At 41.7% G+C, this 27728-nt stretch overlaps 2 protein-coding genes across 4 annotated transcripts; both read right to left on the bottom strand.

The window, feature by feature from the left end:
* Positions 1-201: 201 nt before the first annotated feature.
* ADAT3 (adenosine deaminase tRNA specific 3) lies at positions 202-12516 on the bottom strand. Of its 3 annotated transcripts, XM_033920551.1 has the most exons (3): positions 12342-12516; positions 8248-8482; positions 202-3435 (listed from the first exon to the last, which is right to left on the bottom strand). In XM_033920551.1, exons 2-3 carry the CDS (start codon positions 8324-8326, stop codon positions 2354-2356), a joined length of 1161 nt encoding a protein of 386 aa, XP_033776442.1. In that variant the 5' UTR covers positions 8327-8482; positions 12342-12516; the 3' UTR covers positions 202-2353. The 3 variants fall into 3 exon arrangements, with proteins under 3 accessions (XP_033776442.1, XP_033776444.1, XP_033776443.1); XM_033920553.1 differs by lacking the exon at positions 8248-8482; XM_033920552.1 differs by lacking the exons at positions 8248-8482; positions 12342-12516 and adding an exon at positions 12008-12041.
* A 4084-nt stretch (positions 12517-16600) lies between these two features.
* Positions 16601-17856, bottom strand: LOC117348124. Its single transcript, XM_033919827.1, is given in 2 exon segments — positions 16601-17652; positions 17655-17856. Coding segments are annotated over 2 exon segments (1122 nt in total). The 5' UTR covers positions 17725-17856.
* Between the last annotated feature and the right edge of the window lie 9872 nt (positions 17857-27728).

Below are 27728 nucleotides of genomic sequence, written 5' to 3'. Positions count from 1 at the left end.
CTGGATATGCCCTCACCTGCTCAAGTTTCAAAAGCTAGGGGAGAGCCCTGGCATGTCTGCTCCTAGTGTGCCTACATCTCCCCTGCTTGTCTGGAGAGAAATACAAAGTAACTTATCCGTCATCAAATTTTTTCCAAATGTATTAAAAAAGCACACTCTTACTAACCCTGTGAACTGCATCAAATGATAATACACACGATATTTTGTGTCCATACACTATTTTATTAAGTAAAATAGGGGATAATAATGAATTAGAAACAAGGCTAAAAATGAATTGGAAAGTCATAAAATCAAATACAATAAGAGTACAAGGTAACCTAAAACAGTGCCAACAGTTGACAGCTGGCAATGAGAGGCAGTATTAGTTTTTCTCAAGCCTGTTCTAGAGTATCCACTAGCCAGTCTGATTTTCAGACTATCCAACATGAAGCCGACATGGAGAACACCTAAGTTTAGGCACCTAGGTTATTTTCTTACATTTGTCCCTTATTTTAGTTGAAAATTCAATATCTGAATTCAAGACAGCATGGGACAGTCATGTGGGATCTCGTAGGGAGAGAAGAGAAGATAATGGATGGCGGGGAAAGGCAGACTCGATGGGCCATTAGGCCTTTATCTGCCATCCTATTTCTATGTAAAATTCACCTGATTTTAGGAGTTTAAAAGCTATGCTCCTAAGTTTAGGCCTGGCATTCATCTGCCTACATTTCTGGCCTAATTTAGATGCCTAATGCTAAAAAGCAAATCAGTGTTAGGCTCCTTTTTTTCCACCCTAAATTCTCCCTTGTTGCTACCCATCCTTTTAGGCTCCTAAATTAAGACAATCAGCTCTAGTAAATTTTCAAAGAAGCCTACTCAAGAGCCTAACCTCTTTGAAAATGGACACCAATGAATATGCAGGGTAGATATGCATATAACAGACAATACATACAATTTATCATGTGCATACTCAGTGTGGATATCCTTAACCCTAGATTAGCTAAGGGATACTTCAGGAAAGATTTGAGAAACATGGGGCTACGTTACTAGGTAAAATGAGGTGGCTTAGACAGCATGCTGCCAAATGGTGTTTAATACCAGGGTGATAGCAGAACTCATGGCTCAGCCTTGTGGCAGGACTCTTGCAACAGTGGCACTGTCTTGTGAGTTGCATCCTCTGGATCTCAAGATCAGGATAACAGCGAAAATACAGAGCACATACTACAATGTAGCCTCTCCCTCCAATCCTTTGAGGATGCTGAAAATTCTTAAATTAGTTTTGCTGCTTCTAGTTTTTTGGTCTTCTGCTTTTTGCTGTAGTTTTGGGGTGGGTTGTTTATTTTTTTTTATTATTATTAATCTTTCAATAGAATGCAACTTACTTATGTGTAATGTTCTCTCGGTAATGTCCAGATCTCTTATAATTTGTAATCCGCCTAGAACCGCAAGGCACAGGCGGAATAGAAATCACTAATGTAATGTAATGTAATGTTCCCCATATTCAATCTCAGAGCTTATAATAATTAAGCCATCTACTAATTTTGTCTGAAGCATTACATTCCTTTTCTGATTTTCAAAATTAGCAAGGTCAAAATTGGCGTTAGCTTTTTCCTCATCTTTATGCCATTTCTGGCCATGGTATCTGTTAAGCTCAATGATTCTGCTAGACATCTTCATCAACGTTTTTTATGAAGCATCTTTGACCAAATTTACTCAGTGTTTTTTCTTAACCTTCTCTCAAAAATCTCTGCCAAATTGATTTTTTTAATGTTTTGTGCTTGAAGAAAGCAATTCTAGGTAGGAGAGACTAATTTTCACATAAGTATTGTGCCCCATAAAATCAATTTCAAGATGTCATACAAACAGCAGACTAGTGGCATGACGACTGTCCCAAGACAGGAACAATATATATATATATATATTTTTGCAGCTATTAGGCCATCAATGTATCTAACATAAATGATGCCCTAATCCTGATGACATTACAATTCTACTGATGCAGTGTATCTAAAAACAAAAAGCCCTGATAGTGACATCATTACTAGGCATAGGAATATGGATAAATACAATTATTGTGCATACAGGCCAATTACAATACACTATTAAAATATTTTAAACATATGTTTGTGTTCTAGTTTGGTATTGCAAAATTACCAAATTACATTAAACAGCATGGCAGAAATTCTAACAAACAAAACCAAACAAACCTGCCCACTTCTCATCAGTACCTAGTTATATGGTTACAGAGCCTCATAGGACGTTAGCCAATGAGTCCTTAATCAGTAGACATACCCCTTTCATATCATAAAAATCAAACTTAGAAAGAACAGAGGCTTCGCTCTCCAGGCAGCCTTTCCTCTGGAGAATTACGTTCTCATTGAGATTTCTCCCTCAGCTGTTGGCACTGCTCCTCCAGGATCCCTCGAAACACCTGAAAATGATGGTTCAAATCCTTCTGGGTGTGGATCTTATACCTGCTCCCCAGAGCTCCATCTGGTGATGGTGCCCCATAGAAGACACGCTGAATCCTCGAATGCACCAGTGCCATAGCACACATAATGCATGGCTCTCTAGTAATATACAGGTCATATCCCGTGCAGATGTAAGGTAAGATACTGCTGCTATCAGCATCATCAAAACGATCTGTTACCCCTATTCCAGGTGCCTCCTTTACTGAAGCAGCAAAGGAACACAAAGGGCAGGAATCAAAGTTGTACGCCCCTCCTCCCTGTGCACAAGCAACAAGATCTATGCATACCATGGTGGCATGAAGCAAGGGATTACTGATCCTTCTGCAGTCATGTCCCACAGCTAAAACTTCCTCAGTAGCTGGATTCACAAGGACAGCTCCCACTGCCTCATTTCCCTTCTCTGCTCCTTGGTGTGCGACCTCAATGGCTTGTTCCATGTACCTCTGCATTCTGGCCTTCTCCTCCTTGGAGAACAGCTGTCCGGTAAGGGCCTCAGTCACTTGCTTGTTCTCATGGAAGGAGGTTGGCCAGTAAGCACTAGCTTCTTGAAACTGTAGCCTAGTCAGTGGAGGGCAGGATGGAACCAACACTAGAAAGGGTTGCCCCAGGCCAAAACAATTCACCTTCTCCTCAGGAAGTAGCTCAGAAAGAGGAGGCACCTGTCCCTCCTCTTTGCCTAATGTTAGACATAGCAACATTTCCAAGGGATGAGGACTCTCTCTATTCCTACGTGCACGAACCCTTTTGAGATGCCGGAGGCCCTCCAATGGGTGTAGAGCCGATACTTCTCTCAACAGACGAGATGTTTCTTTCTTGTTTAGGACAGGCGCCGCATATGCCTGGAGCATCTCAATCTCCCGTGATGCCTCCTCAGAAAGCACTGGCAGGATGTTCCAAGAACAGGACTCTGACTCCATGGATCGCCGGCGCTTGCATCTCGGTTCTGCTGTAACATCGTGATCTTCTTGGGATGGTGGCATGTGCTCTGAAAACAAGATGAAATAAGAGACCTGGGTTATTTGTGCAATCAGGATCAGACTTCCTTTTACAATGTTTTCTAGAAGTAACAATTATGTAGCTTTTGGATTTAGGAAGCGCAATCTCATTTTTATTCTTTCCAACCCAATGGAATATTCAAAATAAATTATTCATAAGTGGTTGAGGGGAGGGAAAACAAAATTTTGAAAAACTTTGAAAATTTAACAAAATTGAATTTGGTATATATGAGACAGACATATACGGATACATCTACATCTCTCGCATACACACAAAGATACAGACACACATTCGCACATCTGAAAATCATTGCACAATAACCCTGCATGCTTTCCTCACCACAAACCCTTCTCCCTCTGTATATTTATCACAATAAGGTTTTAAGAAAACTGAAGCAAGCTATGACTACTGCAAGATTAGATTATTGTAATGTAGCAGACCAATGGTCTTTACCAATTTTTTTCAGTTGGAGCCACTTGAGATCCAAAGGGACTGAAGGAGAGTGGACAGATCTTTCAATGAGGGCCCATGACACCAACCAATGTAAAACACCTGGCCTCCATTACACATGAAGCACATAGCACCTCTTCGAATACAGGATGAGTGACCACAAACTAAAAGTACTAAACCCTAAGTTGTCAGATTCTGCTTGCAGTGCCAACAACCAGATAAATAAAAAGAAACACATTTCTTCCCATACCAAACAAGCTATAAAGATAGTAGATGTAAACTCTCGAAACTGATATTTTATTTTCAATTTCATCATTGAAGTATAATGTTTCCTATATTTGATGTCAGGTGATTTTATTTTTCTACTTAATTTAGCCTCGGTCTCTGTTCTACTTCCTTCTGTCTATGCTCTTAACTCTGTTTTCATTGGTGTCTAATAATGCATGCAACTGCTGGACAGACTAGATGGACCGTTCAGGATTTTATCTGCCATCATTTACTATGTTACTATATCTACTCATTTTCATATCTACTCATGCACTCATTTTCTCAGTGGCCAATTATGGATGTGAAAGCTAGTCAACTATGGAAACAAGACAGAAAGATTGACAAAAATCATTCATCCCCTTGAGACAACGGAGAAACTAAACTAAACCTTAAGTTTGTATACCGCATCATCTCCATAAAGATAGAGCTCGGCACGGTTTACAGGTAATTCAATAAATGAGGGAAGGACATTATAAGAAATTAGAGGTTATGAAGAGGATAGCTAGCTTTACATTTTCAATAGATAGCTTTACATTTTGGAGAAAAGCTAGGTTTTCAGATGCTTTTGGAATAATTCGAATGAGCCTAGGTTCCGCAGCGGGGCAGGGAGGTTATTCCAAAGCTCAGTGAATTTGAAGAAAAGGGATTTCCCTAATTTATCTGCATATATGACGCCTTTTAACGAGGAGAAAGATAGTTTGAGTTTGTGGGCGGATCTGGTAGTGTCAGGTGTCGAAGAATTCCAGGATAGTGGAATTAGGGGAGGAAGAATGCCATGTAGGATCTTGAATGTTAGGAAGGTACATTTAAAGTGAATCCTAGAAATCTGTGACTCCCCAGCCCTGGGGTGACCAGAGGAGGCTAAGCCCTTTGCTCCCGCCTCCCTCTCACGTGCCCCGTGGCACACAAACACTCCTCAGCTGGCCATCCAGCATCAATCTGGCACAAATCAGAGGTAAAACAGCTTGAGGAGCCCATCTCAATCGATTTTAAGTGAAATTGAGGCTTTTTAATGCAAAATGTGAAATCTAAGATGGCCACATCGGCAACGTTTTAGCGCCAAAAAAAATTCTCCAGCCTGGGAGAACAAAATATGCATTCAAGATAACAATTTTCAGAACCCCACCCACAGGCTATAACAGCCTGTACTCACCGTTCTGTAGTGGTGCTGTGCCTACTTCAGATCACACTGCAGCTGGATTATGGAGAAGACTCCTGCCTCAGAAAGCATGTGTAAGTCCGAAAACTGCAATCTTTGGGCTGTCAGTCAGTCCGAAGCTGGACTGAGACTTCAGAACCCTCACAATTCTTTTTTTTTTTTTTAATTCTATATGCATCGTCGGTGGGAGGGAAACACAGCTGGCACCTGTTAAAGCCCACCGGACTGCAATGGTGCAAACAGCCTATACTCAACCAGGAACAAGCCGCACTTCTAGGGGAACGGTCCCCAAGCTCCACAGTCGTTAATGCAGGCTGGCTAAACAGGTTCCCTGTTAAAGGGTTGCCCTGTTAACTACAGACCGTGTCTTCTCCCAGGCAGAGCTGCCCCAGGGCTGCTGGGGACCTCTTGAGTATCACAAAGCCTCCAAATCTGGATAAAACCACCCAAATAATAAAGCACACTCCGAGCAGATCAAAAAGACATCTTCCAACTTGCGTGTAGAAGAAAAAAGACTGGGGAGCTACAGCATAGCCCAGTGAGTAAGGAGGCGAAGCCAGAAAAGATAGATGTCTTCTATACAACTCACAGAGAGGAAAATAACCCATTGACAAAGACTGATGTACCTTTTGCACCAAAATAGTCACTATTTAATGTGTCTACTACAGTTTATATAAAGAGTAATACTGTAAGATCTCAGAACTGCACATACTGAAACGTTGATAGATTTGTTATTATGACACGAGAGTACAAAATCTCATGCCTTATTTACGTTCCCTTCAGCAAAGGGCTGCAACACTAAGAGACATCATTCACGGGCATTGTCTTTCTTATCAGGCTGCTTCTTATGACAAAGATTTCCATCCATTGTTGATTAGATCCATATATCTTATAAGCAATACAGAAAACCTTTGAAGACTTTTCTCCAAATTTTGGGGTAGCAAAATTTCTTTGCATCACATTATTTCTGTATTTTCCCATAGCATAATCTTTTGTTAACCGCATTGAACTACACTTCTCCCTCCGTATTCGCGGTTTCAATTATTCACGGTTTTTAGCTTGCTGGCTCCTCCCCCCAAATTACATCAGCTTGCATAGAGAAATCGCTGATTCCCGGTACTTTCTTCACCGTGTTTTACCTCTCCTTCAGGAATAGACCAGGTCTCTCACCATGTTATTCGCAGTTTCACTATATTCATGATGGTTTTTAATAGAAAACAGCGAAAAACATATGAAAAAGTTATTCATGTTTTTCTGTATTTGCGGTTCTTTTAATCCCCTTTCACAGTGAATACGGAGGGAGAAGTGTAACGGTTATGCGGTCTAGAAATCTGCTATTATGTTATGTTATGGAAAGTAGATAGAACAGAATAGCTAATCAATGTGATGGATGTGCTTGTTTTTGAGTGCAAATGAACTCAAAACAGCTCGATAGTTGACAAGCAAACATGCATTTCATCATCCACCATCTGCAGTCGTTCTCTTTTTTTTATTTAATTTCTGTCAGAGCTGAATATTCAAGTTCACAAAGATAAGATCCAAACGGTAACAAAGGGCTCCTTTTACTAAGCTGCGTTAGGGCATTAACGCGCGGAATAGCGCGCGCTAGACGCTAACGCCTGCACTGAGCTGGCGTTAATTCTAGCCCCGTAGCGCAGGGTTAGAGCGCGCCAATCTGCTGCGTGCGCTAAAAACGCTAGCGCACCTTAGTAAAAGGAGCCCAAGGCCTTGATTGCTTTGTGGCTCAAAATAGGATAACTTCCGCATACAAAATAAAACTAAAATGACATGCCGTTAGTTTTCAAGGACCAATCACATCAAAGGATGCTGCTTGTCTGGGCAGTTGTATCCTTAACGCACAAAGACGCTCATAACATTGACAGACTCTTGCATAGCACCATACATATCTATTTATACTTATGAAGGGAATTTTTAAAAAAATAAAGGAAAATTCTGGAATCTCTCGTGCCACACCCGGAATCTCTTCGGGGCACACCACTGTGCCGTGGCACACAGTTTATGAGACATCATTACATCAGCCCCAGAGAAAGCATAGCTGCACAAACAGATAAGGGGATGAGAAAGAACTCCATGTGCCATTCTCTGCATACTTTACCCACTTGTTTTAAAATGTACATTGTTTTTAAAATAGCAAAATGCTATCTGTATTTTAAGTCAAAACAGTACAAGGCAAGCACAAAGGATCTCTAAGGGAGAGAAAGGGATAACAGATGGTATGGATGACCAGACTGGGTAAGCCATATTATCTTTATCTGCCATAATTTTCTATGTCCTTTTCATTAAGAAATGACACACAAGCAGTTTCACTGATGTTTTGTTCTAAAACTGTAGCATATTCCTATTAACAGCTAGAAATATCAGTGTCTTGTCTGACCACATAGATCACTGTACATCATAAGAACATAAGCATTGCCCCTGCCGGGTCAGACTAGGGGGTCCATCGTGCCCGGCAGTCCGCTCCCGCGGCGGCCCCCCAGGTTCATGACCTGTAAGTGCTCCTAACCTATAACTTCCATACCCTGTTATCCCCTTTGCTTCCAGGAAGTCATCCAGTCCCTTTTTGAACCCCATTATTGTACTCTGGGGTGATCAGAGACTGCAGATACATCAAATTTTCAGGAGCCCTCAAATAGCTCAGTTCCAGGAGGGAGATTATAGGCTAATCCTGGATTTCTGACAAACTCATTTGGTTACATTATAGGAGCTGAAGCACAAATTCCACACTGCTTTAGGATTTCAAAACCAGGACTAGCCAAGTCTCCCTCTCGGAAATAACTTGAAAGCTCTGCATCCTTCTAATCACAAAACAAAAAGCATATGTTGTCATGATGTGATTTCATATTAACTGTCACCTCACAGAGATTAGCCTTGGTAGCTAATAATGAAGACAAATGTATACAGCACCTTTCATCTGCAGAGTTCTGCAACACTTCTGCTGTGAAACACGAGAAGCTGTCAGGTAGTCACCTCTGGGCTGCAGCATTTTGCATTCAACTTCAGGGCACAGACTGGCAAAGTCAGCACCACCCCCTTGATCTTCACAGTGCTAGAATCTTCCATACCCCCCTCTTTGTAGGACGGTACCACCTAGAAACCTTTTGAGTGCCACAAATCCTAGATGCAATTGAGGGTTGGAAACCTAGTGTAGCCAACCAGAAAACATTAAAAATAACAAAGAACCTAAATATAAATCTATTATAGGCGAGAGGAGCAGTCCCCCATACCCACTAATATTCAGTCTGCATGTAGTAACAAAGGGGAGCCGTTACCCTGGCAAGGGGGGGCTTTGGGGTTGCTCCCGCTTGCCCAAGGCGTGACCCCGAGGCTCACAGCCTAAATGGGCGGGGATGCCTCACTTCCCCGTACAGACCTAATAGGCCTGCCTGCTGCCCATAACAGAAAAACATACATAAAAAGAGAAAGGTGGGAGCAACTTAATATATAAAGCCAGAACATAAGGGAAGACAGGAAGAAGATGGAACTCTGCCCCCCCCCCTCATTACTGACCAGTCAGCAAGTTGCTTCATGGTTATCAGTAGAGAATGTATGGTGGTGCTGTGATTTTATATGAGCATGCACAATTGCACTGAAAAATGTTCCAAACTCTTGACAGGTTCCTCCCAGTTAATTTAAACAGACAACATTTATAGTGATAACTAGGAGGCAGCAATAGGACAGTGCTACATGCGATCGAGACCAAACCAAAACAGGAAAAAAAATAACCAGATCAAGAAGGAAAAATAGTTAACCGGGGATTACTCAGAACCAAACAAAATAACCGTCCCCTCCTCCACCACCAAAGGACAATTGGTGGAAGAACACATAAAATCTCCTAAAAGGTGATTTCAGCTCCATGCACCAGCCTATGATTGAGGTAGTCAATAAACCTGAGAATGAACTTAGAGTGAAATTACTTCTAGTGAGAGCCTCCCCTCTCATCAAATATGGCTTTTTTTTAGACTGTATGTGCTATCAGCAGATAAGAGACCATATCTTGGCAGGGGTATTATCCATAGCCTACTAATGCCACATGAGAGGGAAAGATGAGATAATAATAATAATAACAACAACAGTTTATATACCACAATACCATTAAGTTCTATGCGGTTTACAATAGATTAAGCAAGGTACAAATTGATAAGGGATATGGGTCATCTGATGTTATCTCAGGCCCTAAGTGCAGGACCAGAGGATTGGGAGCCTGAGATAGGTGGACCAACAGGGCAGCAGCTGAATAAGTCATCTAGCCAAAGATATAACTACGATATATGCCAAGCCAGCTCCATTAGTTTGCCTAATACCACTAGAGGCAGGAGCTGGGAAGTCCTCCCCAATGGGAGAAGTCCAGCTCTTGGAAGTGTCAGTCCACCCAGAATTCCCAAAATTCCACTTCAAATCCCTTCTCTTCCAGGAGGGACTTATTCAAATGCCAGTGTGTGGCCCAGTAATCAACTGGGGAGGGGGGATGTACTGAGGTCCAATCTTACAGCCATTACATGAGAGCTCAGACAGCATTAAGTGGCTGAAATACCAATGGTCAATCTGAGAACAACACAGCTAGCCCAGGATGGTTGATGTAGTGGGTCTCTTTACTAGAGCAGGTAAGGGTTCAGCTGAAAACACTTTTAAATGCCACCTCTTTACAGGGGTCAAAGGTCTCTGTACAGGCTGGAATGCTGACACCTTAAAATGTATGCTCCCATATACACACTCAATCAAATTCATAGTTCAGTTTGCATGTCATAGCTGAAGTGGAGTATCTGGCCTGGCATAACCAATCGAACATCTAGCAAAACAGACCACAGTGATGATGCTAACAAATGGCTGCTCTGTTAACCATATCAGAAGCATGAAAGAAGAGCACCACTCCTCACAAGAGACCAAGAAAGCCTTGGCCTTCAAAACAGTACAGGTATCCTACAGAGAGGACCCGAGACCCACCCCCATGTCCAGTGGATGGAGCGCATCCACTACTCTGCAGAGACCTGTTCCATAACCACCGATGTTAAGTTTGCAAAACATCAGAACCATTCTCTGACAAGAAAAGTTATGGGTATGGGCGTCAGTGCCATTCCATTAAAGGGCCATTTCACACCTATGTGATTCCTTTAATAGTCTTGAGGGGACAGAAAGAGGGGGGGGGGTTGCAAAGGGTTGACATGGCTTCTCCAGTTATTTTTCTTTCCCCCCCTGGGCCTCTTAGTTGCCATTCTATTCTAAGCAATATTCAGAATGGTCATATTAAGGAGGACAAGACTGGAGAGGCTAGATGGCTCTGTGAAAGCTCCTGACCCAGTTTCCTCACACACTCACTCGTCTCCACTGCCTCTATATCTAAAGGAATCTCAGCTTTGGGAATTGGAACAAGAAGCGATTTGTATCTACCAGAAACAATAACCTGTGGGACCATTTCCTGTACCTGGACTCTGTTGGAGTCCAGGCTCGCTCCCTTCTGAGAAGCTGGAATGCCCAATTTCATACTATATGGCACATCATCTGGCTTTGCTTCAGCAGTGGTTTCCTCCTGACCTGCCCCCTCCTTGGAGGGCTGAATGTCTGGCTGTATGCTATGCAGCACATCAGCTGGCTTTTCTTTAGTACTTCCCTGCTGGCCTGCCTCATCCTGGGAGGTCGAAGTACCTGGCTGTACTCTGTGTGGTACAAAATCTTCAGCAGTGGCTTCCTTCTGGCCCCCTACCCACAAAGGATCATATTTGTGGATTAATCTTGAAATTGTTGAACAGTCAACATTTTCCCCAGCCTCAGCCAGAGACCTCTGTAGCTCTTTTAAGGTGATCTTAGGCTTCATGGTGACCGTCTTCAGCAATTTCTTTAACCCACAACTACTTACTTTAGAGGGGCGGCCTGACCGAGGCAGAGTCTTGGTGGTGCCAAATTGTTTCCACTTTACAATGATAGACCTAACAGTGCCCCAAGGAATATTCAAATGCATTGAAATTTTCTTATAACCTTCCCCCAGTTTGTATCTTTCAATAACTTTATCCCGAAGTTCATTTGGCAACTCCGTATTCCTCATGTTTAAATCTCTGCTTTACCTCAAATTTTTGGGACAAGAATATTTAAAGCTGCTCAACACTGACTACAGATGGGTTGTATTTCTCTTATGGACCCCCTTAAGACAACTTATGCAACAGGAGCTAACTTGGATTTTATAGGACAAATGGTATAAAGAATCGTGCCATGAAGACGTTTTAGTTTTTCATTTGTATAATTATTCTTGCACTGTACAAGTGTGTATCACTGATCAAAACCATACGTTCATGTAGTTTGAATTGTGTTTTTAAAAACAGCAGAATGTAAAATGTACAAACGGGCGAAGGCGTTTAGAAAGCACTATAAAATTTAAAACCAGGACAGGTGACTAAGGGCTCCTTTTACTAAGGTGCGCTAGCGTTTTCAGCGCACGCAGGAAATTATCTTGCGCGCTACGCTTCTAGAACTAATGCTGGCGTTAAAAGGTCTAGCGTGCGCTATTCCGCGCGTTAAAGCCCTAGCGCACCTTAGTAAAAGGAGCCCCAAATTTCCTTCCGGGAGCTGAAATCCTGATCCCTTCAACTCAGAAGCAGTGATTTAATAAAGACCAGGAAGAGGCTCGCATATAAACCAAAGCTGGGCAGTTAATCATCTGGAAATAATACGGTACCTTTCATTCAAACAGTCAGAAAGCCTCAGGACTGTAAAAAAAAAAAAAAAAGGGGGGGGGCAGGGCGCTCTAAAGCAGAGGCTAACAGAAACGTGCACCGCGCGCTCCCGCTTTACAGTCGACGGCCCGGGTTTTGCTTGGGGAAAGTGCAAACAGCAGCGGAAGGAAGGACTGGAGGGTCCAGGAGGAGAAAGAGGAGGGAGGCGGAGAGAAAAGGAAGTGAGACAGGCCTAGGAAAGGAAGGTGAAGAAATGAAAGAGGAGGAAATGGAACCAGGAAGAGGAGGAGGAGCCAAGCAAGAGCTGAAATTTACCCTTTGAAACAAGGATCTTACAGTTTGCAGTAAGGGGTTCACTTCCCGCTTTATCATCTGATAAGGCTGTCCCTTTGACAAAGAGCAAAGTTGTCTCTAACTGACTAAGAAAAAAAACAAAACAAAACCCAATCCTACAAGTATACAGGGAGAGCTCTGCATGTTGGTTCTCGTGGTCTCATTGTGTTCCAAGCCTCATTGTGGTGCTCCAATAGTCTCACCCTATTGTATTCCAAGCCTCGTGTTGGTGGTCTCCTTGTGTTTAAAGCCTCATTGTGGTGCTCCCATAGTCTCAGTGTTTTCAAGCCTCATTCTGGCATTTTCTCCAGGCAGTGAAATCAAGCCTCGTTCTGATACTCCTTTTGCAAACTATTCCAAGCTTCACTCTGGTATCCAATTGCGGCTCCTGTGTGAAAGCAAATGCGAATAGTGTGTGATTTACACCCCCCCCCCCCTCTCCCAACAATAACATTGTGTGGCTTAAATATATTTTGAGCAGCCAAACTTAAAAGTAAATTAATACACTGTATGTAGCAGTGAATTGTATCTGTTTGTGCGTTTCAATTCAATTATTATTCCAGAATTTGTTTTTCTAAATTGTGCGATGAAGTGTCTTAAGATTGAAGTTTACAAAGGTTACAACTACCACTACTATTTATCACTTGTATAGTGCTGAAAGGCATAGGCAGCGCTATACATTTTGACATTTAATAAACGGTTCCTGCTCAGAAGAGCTTACAATCTAAGTTGGACGGACAGACATGACATACAGCTCTGAATGCCACGATCAAAACCAGGATCCTTTATCTATCTATAAAATACTGTTAGTACAAGGATACCTGTGATACAGTAAAAAAAAATTTAATAGTTTAAATTGTTAACTGAGAAAGCTTACTTTTAATTGGATACTGGTCAGAACGGTATTTGGCACAGGCTGAGTAAAATAATAAATGGACATATTTCCGCACATCATACCCTTCACCACATCACATACCTCATGCCCCCACTTCTAAGAAAGGTTTGGACAATTAAGAAAGACATGGTGGAAGCCACTGCTTGCCCTGGATTGGTAGCATGGAATGCTGCTATTCCTTGGGTTTTGGCCAGGTACTAGTGACCTGGATTGGCCACCGTGAGATTTTCTATATGATTGGACAAAATTTCAGTATAAAGTTTGAAGGCTGATTTTGCTGAAATTGTAGTGAATGATTTTACTGTGACCCAAAAATGCAGGATATAAATATGACGGATAAATAAATAAAAACCCCGAACCTTCATATTCTCCAACAATGGAATTATCCCCCTTAAAATTCACCACACACACACAAATATATATTTTTTTACTTTATTAATTTTTCATTCAAAAACAATGCATTAAAATGTACATATAGATATATTAACTTCAAAATTGCATTTTCATCAATCATAAAAATACTTCAAAAACATTTACTCCTCCCACCTCAATATATGAATAAAAACACAATGCATTATTTCAGTGAATATCATAATCTAAACTAAACTAAACTAAACCTTAGATTTGTATACCGCATCATCTCCACATTCGTAGAGCTTGGCACGGTTTACAGAAGATGGGGTAGAAAGGAACTACAATGAAAGGTAGAGGTTTACAGGAGATGGGATAAAAAGGAACTACAGTGAAGGGTTAGAGGACCAAGTATGAAGAGTTTTTTGAGGGCTTAGAATGCCAGAGATGGATGGAAAAAGTATCAGATTTTTGAGAATAGCCAGGTCTTCAGATGTTTGCGGAAAAGTTGGAGGGAACTCAGGTTCCGAAGAGGGGATGAAAGGTTGTTCCAGAGCTCGGTGATTCTGAAGGGAAGGGAGGTCCCTAGTTTTGATGACATCAAAATATAATACCCCTCCACCCACCCACCCTCCCTGGATGTGTTACTCAAATAAGAAAACAGGAGAATAATCCAGCTAATCGACTTCAACAAAATTTGTCAATGGACTCCAAGTTAATTTAAATAACTTATTATTACCCAAAATTTCTGAATTCATTTCCTCATATTTGTAGCATAAACATAAAGAATCCCACCAGAAGGAGAAATTAAGCCGATCCCAATTTTTCCAGTTTTTAGTAACCATTTGCATGGCTATCCTAGTCATGATGGCAAATAATCTGATTTTATATTTGTCCAAAGGGGGTTTAGGTGACAACAATGTACCATAAATGACCACACACAAAAAAAATTTAAATTCTGATTATCATCTCAAAAATAGCAGATGCTGGTGTTAGCGTCTAGCGCGTGCGCTATTCTGCGCATTAAAGCTGGAGGCGCTTGAGATCTTTTTTGGCTACTCCATTAAATAGGGAGTTGCAGTAATTCATTCTGGAGAGGACATAGGCGTAGAGGAGTTGGGCCAGGTCAGGTGTGAAGATTTAGAGCTTGATCCTTCTCAGTTGGTGGAAGTAGTAGAAGAAGGTCATCAGAATGTCAGAAAAACTTCTAACTCTATAAAAAAATACATATAAATGGCCATGGCTGAATACTGGTTCTGGCAAGCAAATGCCCACTTTTTCTAAAGTTTGCCCCTGAGCTTTATTAATTGTCATGGCGAAGGCTAATGTGTCTGGAAATTGTCACCTTCGTAATGTAAAAGGCAAATCAGTGGATGTTGGAGCCAAATCAATACATGGAATAAAAACTAATTCTCCTAAACCGGTTATTACTTGAGCAGTGATGAGGTTGTTCTTAAATCATTAATGATGAGGCGGGTACCATTGAACAATCCTCTTTTAGTATTTAGATTTCTAAGCAGCATAATGATTGCTCCTTTTTTAAGTTGAGTTTATGTTTTGGCATACCTGTTGGAGTTAGTTCTTTGAGGAACTCTATTGGATAGTTTTATGTGTCTTCCTGAGTTGAGTCATCAATTGAGGTGGAGCTGAGATATGTTAGTTTGTCCTTCCAAACTGTTGAGTACCTCTTCATTTATGGTGTTATGGTGTTAACATCAGAGTTTTTTGGACAAAGTATAGATTTTTGTGTTAATTTTTAGAATATCTACAATAGTAATTTTTCTCCAAAAAAGTCTTTGATGATATTGTCCGTGGTTAAAATTTGGGAAAGGATTTCAATGATGTGATCAGGCAAGCCGTCATTACCATTTTGATGAGCCAAATGCTGAAATCAGTGTCGGCTGAGCGAATATTGTTTTTAAGGTTGAGGACTTTGAATTTGGGCCTCTACAATTTTTGTCCGGTCACCATGAGGCACCACGGGAAGTGTTTGATGGAAATCTCCACCAAGTAAGAAAACTTTTCCTCCAAAGGGTTTGTTGTTATTCATTATTTCTTGCAGTAGTTTGTCAACCACTGTAAGAGCTATAGAGGGGGGGACATAGTACATTCATCCCAAATGATTAGTTTAGCGGATCGTAAATTGTCAGCATCAGTAGAATTTAGACGCATATTTGATATTGAGTTCTCAAGTATAGGCATGGGTAATTTGAATTGGGAGTGGTATGTTCTCCCACATTTAAGAAGATTTGCTGTTATACCTGTGGAGACTACAGGGAGTGCAATGTTACCTTGTGCACAAAATGTGCTGGGAAGGGTTGTGTAAAGGTAGGTCTTACCACTACCTCCTGGGCCATCCAAGAAGAAACAATGGTGGGAGAGGTTGTTATTTTGGGTTGCTGACAATATTTCTTGTAAAGCTGTTTCTTCATCTACGTTTAAGGTTGTCATCATTTGTTCAGCTGTTTGTTTTTCAAAGTTTTGGTCGTAGGTGTTTGTTAGTAGGTTAGTATTTGGTAGTCTGTATGGTAATCCAAAATCTTCACACTTTTTTTCATGGAGTAGTAAAACATTGGATATGTCTTGGAGTGCTATGTTACGACATAGAGTGCATTCGTTATTGTGAGTGATATGTGTGTGCACTAAATCTTCAATAAGGTATTCTTCATATTTTAGGAAAAGGTCATTCATATTTTGTAGGGAGGCAAATATGCAGATGTATGCGAATAATTCCCTTAGTTGTTCAGACCTGCTGTATTGGACAGCATCTTCCAGAGTGTTGTCCCATACTTTATCATCGTTACTGAGGCCTCTTTGTTTGGCGGCCTCTTGGAAAGTGGGGTAGATATTTCCATTTCCAGTTCTTAGATGTTCAAAGGATTGTACACCAGAAACATTGAGCAATAATAGGCACAGAGAATAGCGTTCTGGATCAGATAGTATGTTCACAGAATACATGCGTCCAATAACTTTTTCAGCACCCCGTTGATGTAATTTCCAAGTACAATGGTCAGAGTCAAACACATAGTATTAAGGAATGTCTGGGTATAATATACTCCTTGCTTCCTTCGTGGTCTTGATTTAGTTTGAACCAAGCTGTCAAATGAGTATTGCGTTGTGAAGCTATGTGTGCTGCTGTGGAAATGTTATTTGGGTTGAAAAATATAGTTTGTTTGTCAGGCAGATGTACTGCTAATCTGTGTATGGTATGTGATTGATAATGCATTTCAAATCCATTCAAACGCCATGCTGCTTCTGGAGCGCTCACATATCTTGAATTCATAAAAGTTTTAATTTCATCATCATTTAAACTACCGTGTTCTTCAGTTACAACATTTGCACAATCATGACCTTTGTATACATATTTAAAAAGGTATTTGACGCTTTTCACAGAAGCACAGACTTCAACATTAATGTGGCAATTGTACTTGAGGGCTAGATATGGATTATATGGTACAACCCAAGTATTATCAATTGTCTTGCTGTTCACATTTGAAATTTGGCCTGTGTTTCGCCGTCTGTATTTGGGATAACCATTAATATTTGCAATGGTTTGTTGTTGAAATGGCTTTGGGTAATCCTTAGTGCATTTGCCATTTGTCATACATGGAGAATTAAGATTGTGCATTCCACATGATCCATGAATCATATGTTTTGTTACAATTGCATATAAGCGAGGAGTGGTGGTTATATTTGGAATTTCTGCAGATACAATTTTGTCTATCACTTCTTCTGTTTTTGGGTTATTATCATCTTTAAGAATGAGTAGTTTGTGAGCATGTGGTAAACCCCTCTTTTGAAATTCAATTACGTATACAATGGCTTTTGTTAGTCCAAAAATATGTTTTTTACAGATATCATTGATCATAGCTTTTAGTTTTATGTTAAATACTCTTGCAACTAAATCTGGGCGTGCATCGGCAGTTTGACCATGTTGTAGGTTATTAACAATCTCTTCCCATTTGGGGTTGCACGTCATTGTAATGAAAAGATCAGGTTTGCCATATTTTCTGACAATTGCCGTTGCATCTTGATAATTTTGTAGCATGTTTCTAGGGCTACCTGTAATGAGGAAGGCAAAATATAAGTTTTTCCAAGAATTAGGCCTGCATTGTTGGCTTCATTAATTAAATAGTCCATTAATCCTGAGTATTTTTCTACTCTTAATTTTGGCTGATTTTTGCGTCTGTTGGCTTCAGTTTTGACATATGCATCTATGATATATTGTTGTGTAAGCCGGCCAGCATGTAAGAAGGGATTAAATAAATCTCTGATGGAAAGACAAGTACAAGGGGGCACTCGGAAAAATTAAAAGGAGACAGGTTTAAAACAAATGCCAGAAAGTTCTTTTTCACCCAGAGGGTGGTGGACACATGGAACGCGCTCCCGGAGTCTGTGATAGGCCGGAGCACGTTACAAGGCTTCAAAGAAGGTTTGGATAGGTTCCTAGAGGATAAAGGAATTGAAGGGTACAGATAAGAGTAGCGGTAGGTTATAGGGATAGTCTGGGACCATTGCTCAGGCAATGGGCCTGATGGGCCGCCGCGGGAGCGGACCGCTGGGCGAGATGGACCTCTGGTCTGCCTCAGCGGAGGCAACTTCTTATGTTCTTATGTTCTTAAAGACGGTACCCATAATATTGCATTTGTGTTACCCTAACTCTAGGATTTCGTGACTGATTTGTTAAGCCTACTAAGGCTTGTGGTCTGTGTTGCAAAGATATGTCAATTCCCCAGCTTTGATCCCCATATGGGAAGAGCAATGGGTAAACCATGGCTTCCAGATTTGGATCAAGGACACTAATTTTTTTGTGTTATCCTTTGTGTTGGATTGTCTGCACTTGGTTTGCAGTGTATAAGGAGATCTCGTTCAAGTGGTGGTTCTTTGTCATTATTTTGAAAAATAAATGCAACTTTATTATGTGTTGGTGCATTATAGCGCCTTTGGTCATTTTTACGATCTTGCACTATTGTCATAGTTACCTCCTTAGTAACATTGCCTGTTCTGATGGCATCGTCTTCATATTCTTTTTCAACCTGGATTGTATTGCGCCATAAGTGTGCTTAGTGTTTGCATAAGTTCTGGATTTATTCCTGAGTTAGGTGAAATGAGCATTCTTTCTTCTGCAGCTTCAGAGGGATCTAAAATATATAATTGTGCATACTGTCTGTTTTGTCCCTGTTGCGGGTGCAGTGTGCCTACTCTGTGACAAATTGATCCATGGATGCGGAAACAATATGGCCCATGGCCAGGAGGTGGAGCAATGTTTGATCCCATGGAGGCAAATGCTAGGGCACTATTTATGGATCGTATATTATCGAATAAATTTTTGCTGTAGTGATGTTGACCGGTCATGAGTTGCTGGATGAAAGGATTTGTAGTAATTGGGGGAAGATATACTTTTCCTTTTGAGCAACATTGTGAAAATTTACAATCTGAAGGTCTTTCTGCTTCAAAATGTTTAGCATTACAAAAGTTGCAGATGTGATCTAAATATCCACATGTGTGTTTTAATGTTGTCCTCATTAATATTTTGCATTTCATTCAGAACTGCCATTGATTGTATTCCGGTCCTTGACTGTTGGGTATGGATTTTTTTCTTCTGTGACAGATGTGTTATAATGGGTTGGTATAGGTTGGCGTGTTGCTGTGTTTGTGATTGTTGTTCTTCTGGAGTCCCAGTTGCTATTTTAGTTCTTTGGTGGTTTGAATTTTTTTGACGCTGATTTTCCTTTTTTTGAATAGACATACTTGCTCTTCTTTGCTGTTCTGTTTTGGCATGTTTCTGACACAGTGATTGTTTTTCTTCTGGAGTCAGAGTTGCTATTTTACTTCTTTTTCGTTCTGAATTTTTTTGACGTTGATTTTCCTTTTCTTGAATAGACATACTTGCTCGTCTTTGCTGTTCTGTTTTGGCGTGTTTCTGAGGCAGTGATTGTTTTTCTTCTGGAGTCAGAGTTGCTATTTTAATTCGTTTTTGTTCTGCATTTATTTTACATTGATATTCCTGTTCTTCAACAGATGTAGTTGTTTGTCTTTGGTTTTCTCTTTCGGCCTTTTTTCTCTTCAACTCTACCTGCTGAGGTGACTGTTCTTCCTGTAGATGTCTTTTAGTAGCCATGGTGTTTTTTACATTTTGTGTGAATTTTCCTTTAAGTGTGTTGGCTGAATGCTATGGTTTGGAGTAGGCACTGTGTAGTGTAAAACAGTGAGTATTGACACTGTGGAGGCTATTTAGGCACTGTTTTTTTTTTTTTTTTTACTGATGTATTACAATAGCCCAATATTGTTTATGACGCTGTCAATACGATATACACCATAAGCCCCACAACGGCATTTGGTGAACTTTAAAATAAATAACTTATGAGTGAAATTTTTTAGTTAGTAAATTATTTGTTAGTTCTACAGTCTTCAGTTGCAGCCAACCACCAGCCAAACTATTTGAAGGCTTACCTTGTTTTTAGGCTTTTATTCATCATCAGACTTTGATTTTGTTTAAAGTGTTTTGTGCTTTGTACAATTCATTAGTGCTCTCCCACTGAACGATCAAGACATCTGAATCGGTTCTTCAACTGACCAAAGGTGCACTCAACAATGGTTCTGGTGCTCCTGTGTCACCTATTGTAATCCTCCTCTGCAGCATTTTGTGGGTACACAAAGGGGGTCATTAGCTGGGTTCGCTGTGGATAGCCTCTGTCACCTTTTGGAGGTGAAGCCAAGAGGTTGACCTGTAGAAGGGGGAGATTGGTGGGAGCTGGCAGGGAGGGAGTGTTTGGGGGGATGATCAAGAGGCTAGGGTTATATGGTTGGTGTGTCCCTGTGTTGCTTACCTAGCAGTCAACCACCACTGAACTCCCCTTGGGTTGCTCTCCTATAGATTTCAGAATGCTGTAGGCATGGTGGGTAGAGCCAGGGTATCTGGCACACACATCCACTATCTCTCCCTGAGGATTGCCCACTACTTGTATGTACAGTGAATGAAATGCTTTCCTCTTTCTGTAGGTGGTCTCAATCACCCAAGGGGGTCTCAGTGCAATGTGTGTACAGTTTATGATACCTATAACCGAGGGGAAGTGGGTTATGGTGTAGAACTCACCCATTGCGCTCTGTAGGACTCTGAAGGTGATGTAGTCATGGGTGTGGTTGAGGAAGGCTTATAGGAACTGGGTGAGGCATTTAGAGATAGCAGGCGGGGTGAGTCCAACGTTGGCTGCTAGGACAGACTAGAAGCTTCTAGTGCCTAGGAAGGTAAGGAAAGCAGTGGCCTTGAGGTGGACAGCTATGGAGTTATTCCTGCATGTGGGAGTCTGCAGGAGGGGTTTCAGCTGCTGACAGAGATCCTGTATAGCCACCCTAACAAAGCAGTATCTATCTATACAGTGCTGGTCTGTGAGGTCTAGGAAGCAGGAGTGAATGTCAGCCACCACCAGTGCACTAATACTATCCTTGACCCACCACCACTTGTGCAGCCCACTATCTCTGTTACCAAGGGTTGTGCTCCCCTCCCTATTCAGGCAACCCCCAAGCATAGGGTTATCAGATTTCCTCTTTTAAAAAATGAGGACACCTGGCTTTACTCCGCCCCTCCCCCCAATCCTCATGTCTCCTTCCCCAAGCTCAGGGCTGCATCTGGAGTACATAAGAACAAAAGAATAGCCTTACTGGTTCAGACCAATGGTTCATCAAGCCCAGTAGCCTGTTCTCACGGCAGTCAATCCAGGTCACTAGTACCTGGTCAAAACCCAAGAAGTAGCAATATTCCATGCTACCAATCCAGGGCAAGCAATGGCTTCCCCCATGTCTTTCTCAATAACAGACTAAGCAATGGCTTCCCCCATGTCTTTCTCAATAACAGACTAAGCAATGGCTTCCCCCATGTCTTTCTCAATAACAGACTAAGCAATGGCTCCCCCCATGTCTTTCTCAATAATAGACTAAGCAGTGGCTTCTCCCATGCAAAGACATCAACGTGATAACTGAAAGACTGAAAGAGATAGAACAGCTATAGAGCGTAAGGTGAGTGTGTGGAAGAAGAAGAGAAGGACAAGTAGGAGGGGTGCCGTTGTGGTGTGGCAGGGGACAGTGAAGTATGGAGTGAAAAATGGGTGATGCAGAGAAGCAGAGCTTTAGATGTCATTGCCTGGACACTGAGTCCTCCTATACGTCTTTTAACTAACCTGTTGATTACCGGTATGTGCTTGGATGTTTTTGGCTTCCCTGGATGTTTATGGAGGATTTTAGGTGCTTTTGGGATGTTTATATTTTTTTTTTATTATGAGCCCCATAGTGAGAACAATATAATATCCCCTACCCCTATGAACAATATATCCCCTACCCTCTACCCCTACGAACAATCTAATATCCCCTACTCTCCACCCCTAGAAACAATATAACATCCCCTACCCTCTACCCCTACAAACAATATAATATTCCCTACCCTCTACCCCTACGAACAATATAATATCCCCTAACCTCTACCCCTACGAACAATATAATATTCCCTACCCTGCACCCCTACAAACAATATAATATTCCCTACCCTCTACCCCTACGAACAATATAATATCCCCTAACCTCTATCCCTACGAACAATATAATATTCCCTACCCTCCATCCCTACGAACAATATAATATCCCCTACCCCTTGAATTTATTCATTACAGCAGCAGCATAACCTTTTCAGAAATCTTTGAAACCTGTAAATAATAAATATAATAATCAATTTAGTTGTCCAGGAAAGTCATTACCACAGAAAGGCAGTATATCAGATCCATTACCCTTAGCCCCTTAAAACTGAATCCCGAATACTCTTGGCTTATGTGTACCCCCCATCTATAAAATACGTACTATGCAAGATACACTCATATTTACGGAACAGCACTAAAGCTATTTAATTGCACAATCATCAAGTAAATGTAAGCAAATTCTTTATAGAAAAAAACCCTGGATGTTAACTTTGATGCCAGTGCCACATACTTTTTAAAGCGCAAATCATGTCTGGTTTTACTGCAGATCACACCACCTCCACTTGTATTTTAATTGCTGTTGTGGTGTTTTTCCCCCTGTTGTTTTGGATTCCTTCTGGAAAGACAAGATAAGAATTTATGTATTTAGGTATAAATATGAGCTTAGGCAACAAACAGTGGCTATATATCTAAATATTGTTCAAACTTAACTAGGAACTGGTTCAAAACATGAGGAAAAGGGCAAGTTATTGAAACTTCTTTCTCCATATAATTTCAGTGTTCCAGCTGTTGGTTTTTTTTGTGAAACATTTGGGAGCTATTATTTCCAGGTGAGATTGTAGTTCTCCCTGAGAAATTTTTTGCAGTTTTTAACTAAAGATCCTGCTATTTTTACCCTAAGCAGTCAGTATAAAAGCCATCAGTTATGAGAACATACAGAGTTTTGGACTAAAATCTATCACTATTTCATTATTAAGAGGTAAAATATCTCACATGTAACATAACATAGTAGCATAGTAAATAGCGGTAAAGGAAGCTATAAAAACTTTTTTTAAAAAAAATCTCCAATCCTCAATAGCGCAATACAGAAATATATCATATATAATAAATCAATATAAGCACATTCAACTTTCAAATATACATTACCAACCATTTTCTCCCACCCACCTAATAATTTAATAAAACACAGAAGCATAGATTTCCCCAATAACCTTACCCTAATAGTCATATCCTTCCATCCTCCCACCCATCCCAAGGGTAAATATTTAAAAATCAAATTATGACAGAAATACACACCCCACCCTTCCCTGGATGTGTACCAAAATAAACAAAAACTGACTCACAATCAAAAAGATAATTCCCTCGCCCCCCCCCCAACCCCGATATTCAGCAGGACTTAGCCAGCTGTTATTCATTTGGAGATAGCTGACCATCTTCTGCTGAATATCTGGCTCACCAACTAGACCGGAGACGGGCAATGTCAATGCCGGCCAGCCAAGACGCGTGACCAGATAGATCCGGTGACGGGACTAAATCGCGCGAGACAACGGCGCGCCGACAACTGAGCGCAAGGTTGACGGCGCGCCGAAGAAAAGCATTATTTGAAAGGGCTCCGACGGGGGTGGGTGGGGGGAACCCCCCCACTTTACTTAACAGACATTGCGCTGACATTGTGGGGGGGTTGGGGGGTTGTAACCCCCCACATTATACTTAAAACTGAACTTTTTCCCTAAAAAAACAGGCAAAAAGTTTGGTTTCAAGTATAATGAGGGGGGTTACAACCCCCCAAACCCCCCACAACGCCAGCGCGATGTCTGTTAAGTAAAATAGGGAGGTTTCCCACCAACACCCCTCGTCGGAACCCTTTAAAATAGTGCTTTTCTGTGGCGCGCCGTCAACCTTGCGCTCAGTTGTCGGCACGCCGTTATCTCGCGCGATTTTGTCTATGAACCGATAGACCCACCTATAAAACAGGTCTATTTTTGGTCATTCTTAGCCGGCCAGCCAAAGAAAATTGGCATTGAATATCTGGGACCACCGCCAACTATGGGAGGTAGCCAGGCTGCCTCCCACAGTATCGGGTCCAGTGAGTAGCACCACTAAACACACTTCCCTATATAGAAAAGAAGTCAAAGTGTTCTTACCTTCAGGCTCTTCCATTAGTTCAGGAACCTTTAAAACATAACTTACAAGAAATGAATCAGCTGACTTAGGCCAAACAAGAAAATAATACAAATTTGTAACCAATAACCCCCTCCCCCCCTTTTTACAAAAGTACGGAAGAGCTTTTTAGCGCCGGCTGGCTCACTGAATGCTCTGTGCTGCTCAGACGCTCCGAGGACCTCGATGACCATCGGAGCAGCACAGAGCATTCTTTTCTTCTTTTTTTTTAAATCTTTATTGAATTTCCAAACTATCATTGTGCAAACCAGTAATTCTTATACATACAGTCAAACCTCGGTTTGCGAGTAACCCGGTTTGCGAGTGTTTTGCAAGACGAGCAAAACACTCAGCAAACTTTTGGCTCGCAAACCGAGTGTTGACTCGATTTGCGAGCACCCCCCCCCCCTCTGATAACCAGCATCGCTCCCCTCTGCTCGCAAAGGCCCCCTCGCTCCAACCGGCACCCCCCCCCGCCCGATTCTCGGCGAGAGGGAGAATTAGAAGTCCTTGAGCATGCGCAGATGCATGCTCAAGGCAAGCAGGAAGAAGCCGGAAGATCTTCTAGGCACACGATCTGTGCCTGCGTGCCGGTGCCGGTGCTAGACGGGGAGGTGGGTAAGTTTAAGTTGTTCGTGCGGGGGGGCCGGTTTGCGCAGTGGGGAGGGGGGTGCCGGTTGGAGCGAGGGGGCCTTTGCGAGCGGGGGGGGGGGAGCGATGACGGTTATCGGGGGTGGGAACGTATCAAAGCGAGTTTCCATTATTTTCTATGGGGAAACTCGCTTTGATAAATGAGCATTTTGGATTACGAGCATGCTCCTGGAACGGATTATGCTCGTAATCCAAGGTACCACTGTATACTAATACAAGAAAAGCACATAAACTTACAGATAGTAATGTACAATTATTTTCCCCACCCTCCCCCTTAATATCCAACTAACACAAAAACCTGCAAGAAACTATCCACAAAATCCCTGAAAAAATTCCATCCCAAACCCTCCCCCTCTCTCCCACCCTGGATGTGTATGTTTATAAATCAATAAAATCAGTTATCTTCCCTACAAAAGTTAGCCAATGGTTCCAAACATCCATAAATTTCCTGTAACGTCCTTGCTGTATAGCCATCACACGTTCCATTTTGAAGGTATAACAAAGGGATTCCCACCAGAAAGTGTAATTTAATCTATCCCAATTCTTCCAATTCTTTAAAAATAAGTTGTATGGCAACCCCTGTCATTATAAAAATAAGTTTATTATTTCTCACAGATAATTGACTTTTAGCTCTCATTAATGTACCAAATAAAATGGTATCATACGATAATGCCACTGGATTCTCCAATATATTGTTTACTTGATCCCAGATAGACCTCCAAAATTTAAGTATCAAGGGACAATAGTATAATAGATGATCTAATGTCCCAGCTTCGAGATGATAGTGCCAACACCTATTTGACTTGAAACTATCTAATTTCTGTAACCGAACTGGGGTCCAAACTGCTCAATGTACAAAAAAAAACAAGTTTGTCTCATAGATGCAGACACCATACATTTCATCCACCGTCCATATTTGTGGCCATTGAGATGCAGTAATCTGATGCTTTATCTCAATGCTCCAAATGACCCGAAGACCAGTTTTTGGTTTCTTATTCAAAAATCCAGATATTAATTTATACCACTGAGCGGCCTGGTGTCCCAGGAAGTCCGCCTGAAAACATAAGACCAGCAAGCTATATTGATTTTTAAGGTTTTTTCCACTCAGGGAACCTCTCCTGAATGGCCTGCTTCAACTGCAACCATTTATAATTTTATGATTTATTAAGACCAAATTTGTGTTGCAATCGTGAAAAATCAAGCAGCTTACCATCTGATACTACATCATCGAAAGTGTGTATACCTGCCTTCATCCAATGCTTCCATATGACCTTAAACCCGCCAATTTGAATCTTGGAGTTCAGCCATAGGGACTGACATGGCACCAGCCGGCGCTAAAAACCTCTTCCGCGCGTTTGTTAAAGGTGGGGAAAATGAACTGAAAAAAAAAAAAAATCACAGATTTTACTTATGAAAGGAGGAAAAGACCTCAGAGCTACAAGACAGGGCTCCTTTTATCAAGGTGCGCTAGCGGGGTTAGCGCGTTGGACATTTTTATCACGCGGCAAGCCAAAAAACTAACGCCTCGTCAATGGAGGCGTTAGCGACTAGCGCAGCAGGCGGTTTAATGCGCGGTATTCCACGCGTTAAACCCCTACCACACCTTGATAAAAGGAGCCCTTAGGCACATAGAGGGAAATTCTATAAAAGGCGCCTATCTTAATTAGTGTATTAACTTAATTAGTATATTAACTTAACTTAATTAGTATATTAATAAGCTCATGACTGGAAAAAAATAAAAAAAGATAGGTTCCTAACTCCAAGGTAGGCATGTTTAGGCTCAGAGAAGAACTTAGGCATATCCTGTAGGCAGCCAGCCGGCGTGGACAACTCTCCTCCTCGCCAGTGTGTCGTGGCACACTTGAAATCTCAGGAGGCACACAGTTTGCGATGCACTGGTCTGCGCAACGAAAATGGGAAGGAGAGCTCAAGTTTGCATATGTTGAGAAGACAGGATGGACCATGATGCAGTTCTTTATCGGCCATCATCTATTGTTTTGTAAACCGCCTGGGTTTTTAGGCGGTATAAAAAAGCTTTTCCAATAAATAAATATATTTCTTATGGGCTCCTTTTACGAAGGTGTGCTGTGTGTTTTAGCGCACGCTAAATATACGCTTGCGCTAAACGCTAACGCGCCCATTTTAACTCTATGGACGTGTTAGCGTTTAGCGGGCGCTCAAAAAGGCTAACGCACCTTAGTGAAAGGACCCCTGGGTTTCAGTGTCATGACCGTAAGCAACACTGCCAGACTTCTACAAAAGCAACTTTACTTACAGGGTGTCAGGTCAAAAGCACGCCGGGACAAAGGCGCGCCCAGACAATTGAGCGCAGTGCGGAGGTGCGCGCCGCTCAAAATTACTGTTTTTAGGGCTCCGACGGGTGGGCGCGGGGGGGGAACCCCCCCACTTTACTTAATAGACATCGCGCCGCGTTGTGGGGGTGTTGTGGGGGGTTGTAACCCCCCCACATTTTACTGAAAACTTCACTTTTTCCCTCTTTTTAGGGAAAAAGTTAAGTTTACAGTAAAATGTGGAGGGTTACAACCCCCCAAACTCCCCATAACGCCGGCGTGATGTCTATTAAGTAAAGTGGGGGGGGGTTCCCCAACAAAACCCCCAGTCGGAGCCCCTAAAAACAGTACTTTTGAGTGGCGCGCGCTTCCGCGCTGCGCTCAATTGTCCGGGCGCGCCTTTGTCTTTCGCGCCGTTGTCTATGAACCTACTTACAGCCTCCGATTGAGGAACAATAGACGTTTCCGTTGTCTTGTCACAGCTGGCCCTGCTGTACTGGTAACTGCGGTTTTCTTCGGATCCAGATTCTGGGATTTTATTGTCTTTATGTTCCCAATGGTCTCCTTTATCTAAATG

This window comes from Geotrypetes seraphini, chromosome 14 (assembly GCF_902459505.1).
Source record: "Geotrypetes seraphini chromosome 14, aGeoSer1.1, whole genome shotgun sequence".
Classification (NCBI taxonomy): Eukaryota; Metazoa; Chordata; class Amphibia; order Gymnophiona; family Dermophiidae; genus Geotrypetes; species Geotrypetes seraphini.
The sequence above is the reverse complement of the archived record's forward strand: the minus strand, read 5'-3'. Positions and strand labels throughout refer to the sequence as shown.

Excerpts from the sequence above, each read along its gene's own strand:
- ADAT3 (XM_033920551.1), bottom strand. The coding sequence starts at position 8,326 with ATGCTGCAGCCCAGAGGTGACTACCTGACAGCTTCTCGTGTTTCACAG. Across the intron at positions 3,436-8,247 it reads CAGAACTCTGCAGATGAAAG|AGCACATGCCACCATCCCAA; the intron begins GTGCTGTATACA and ends TCTTGTTTTCAG.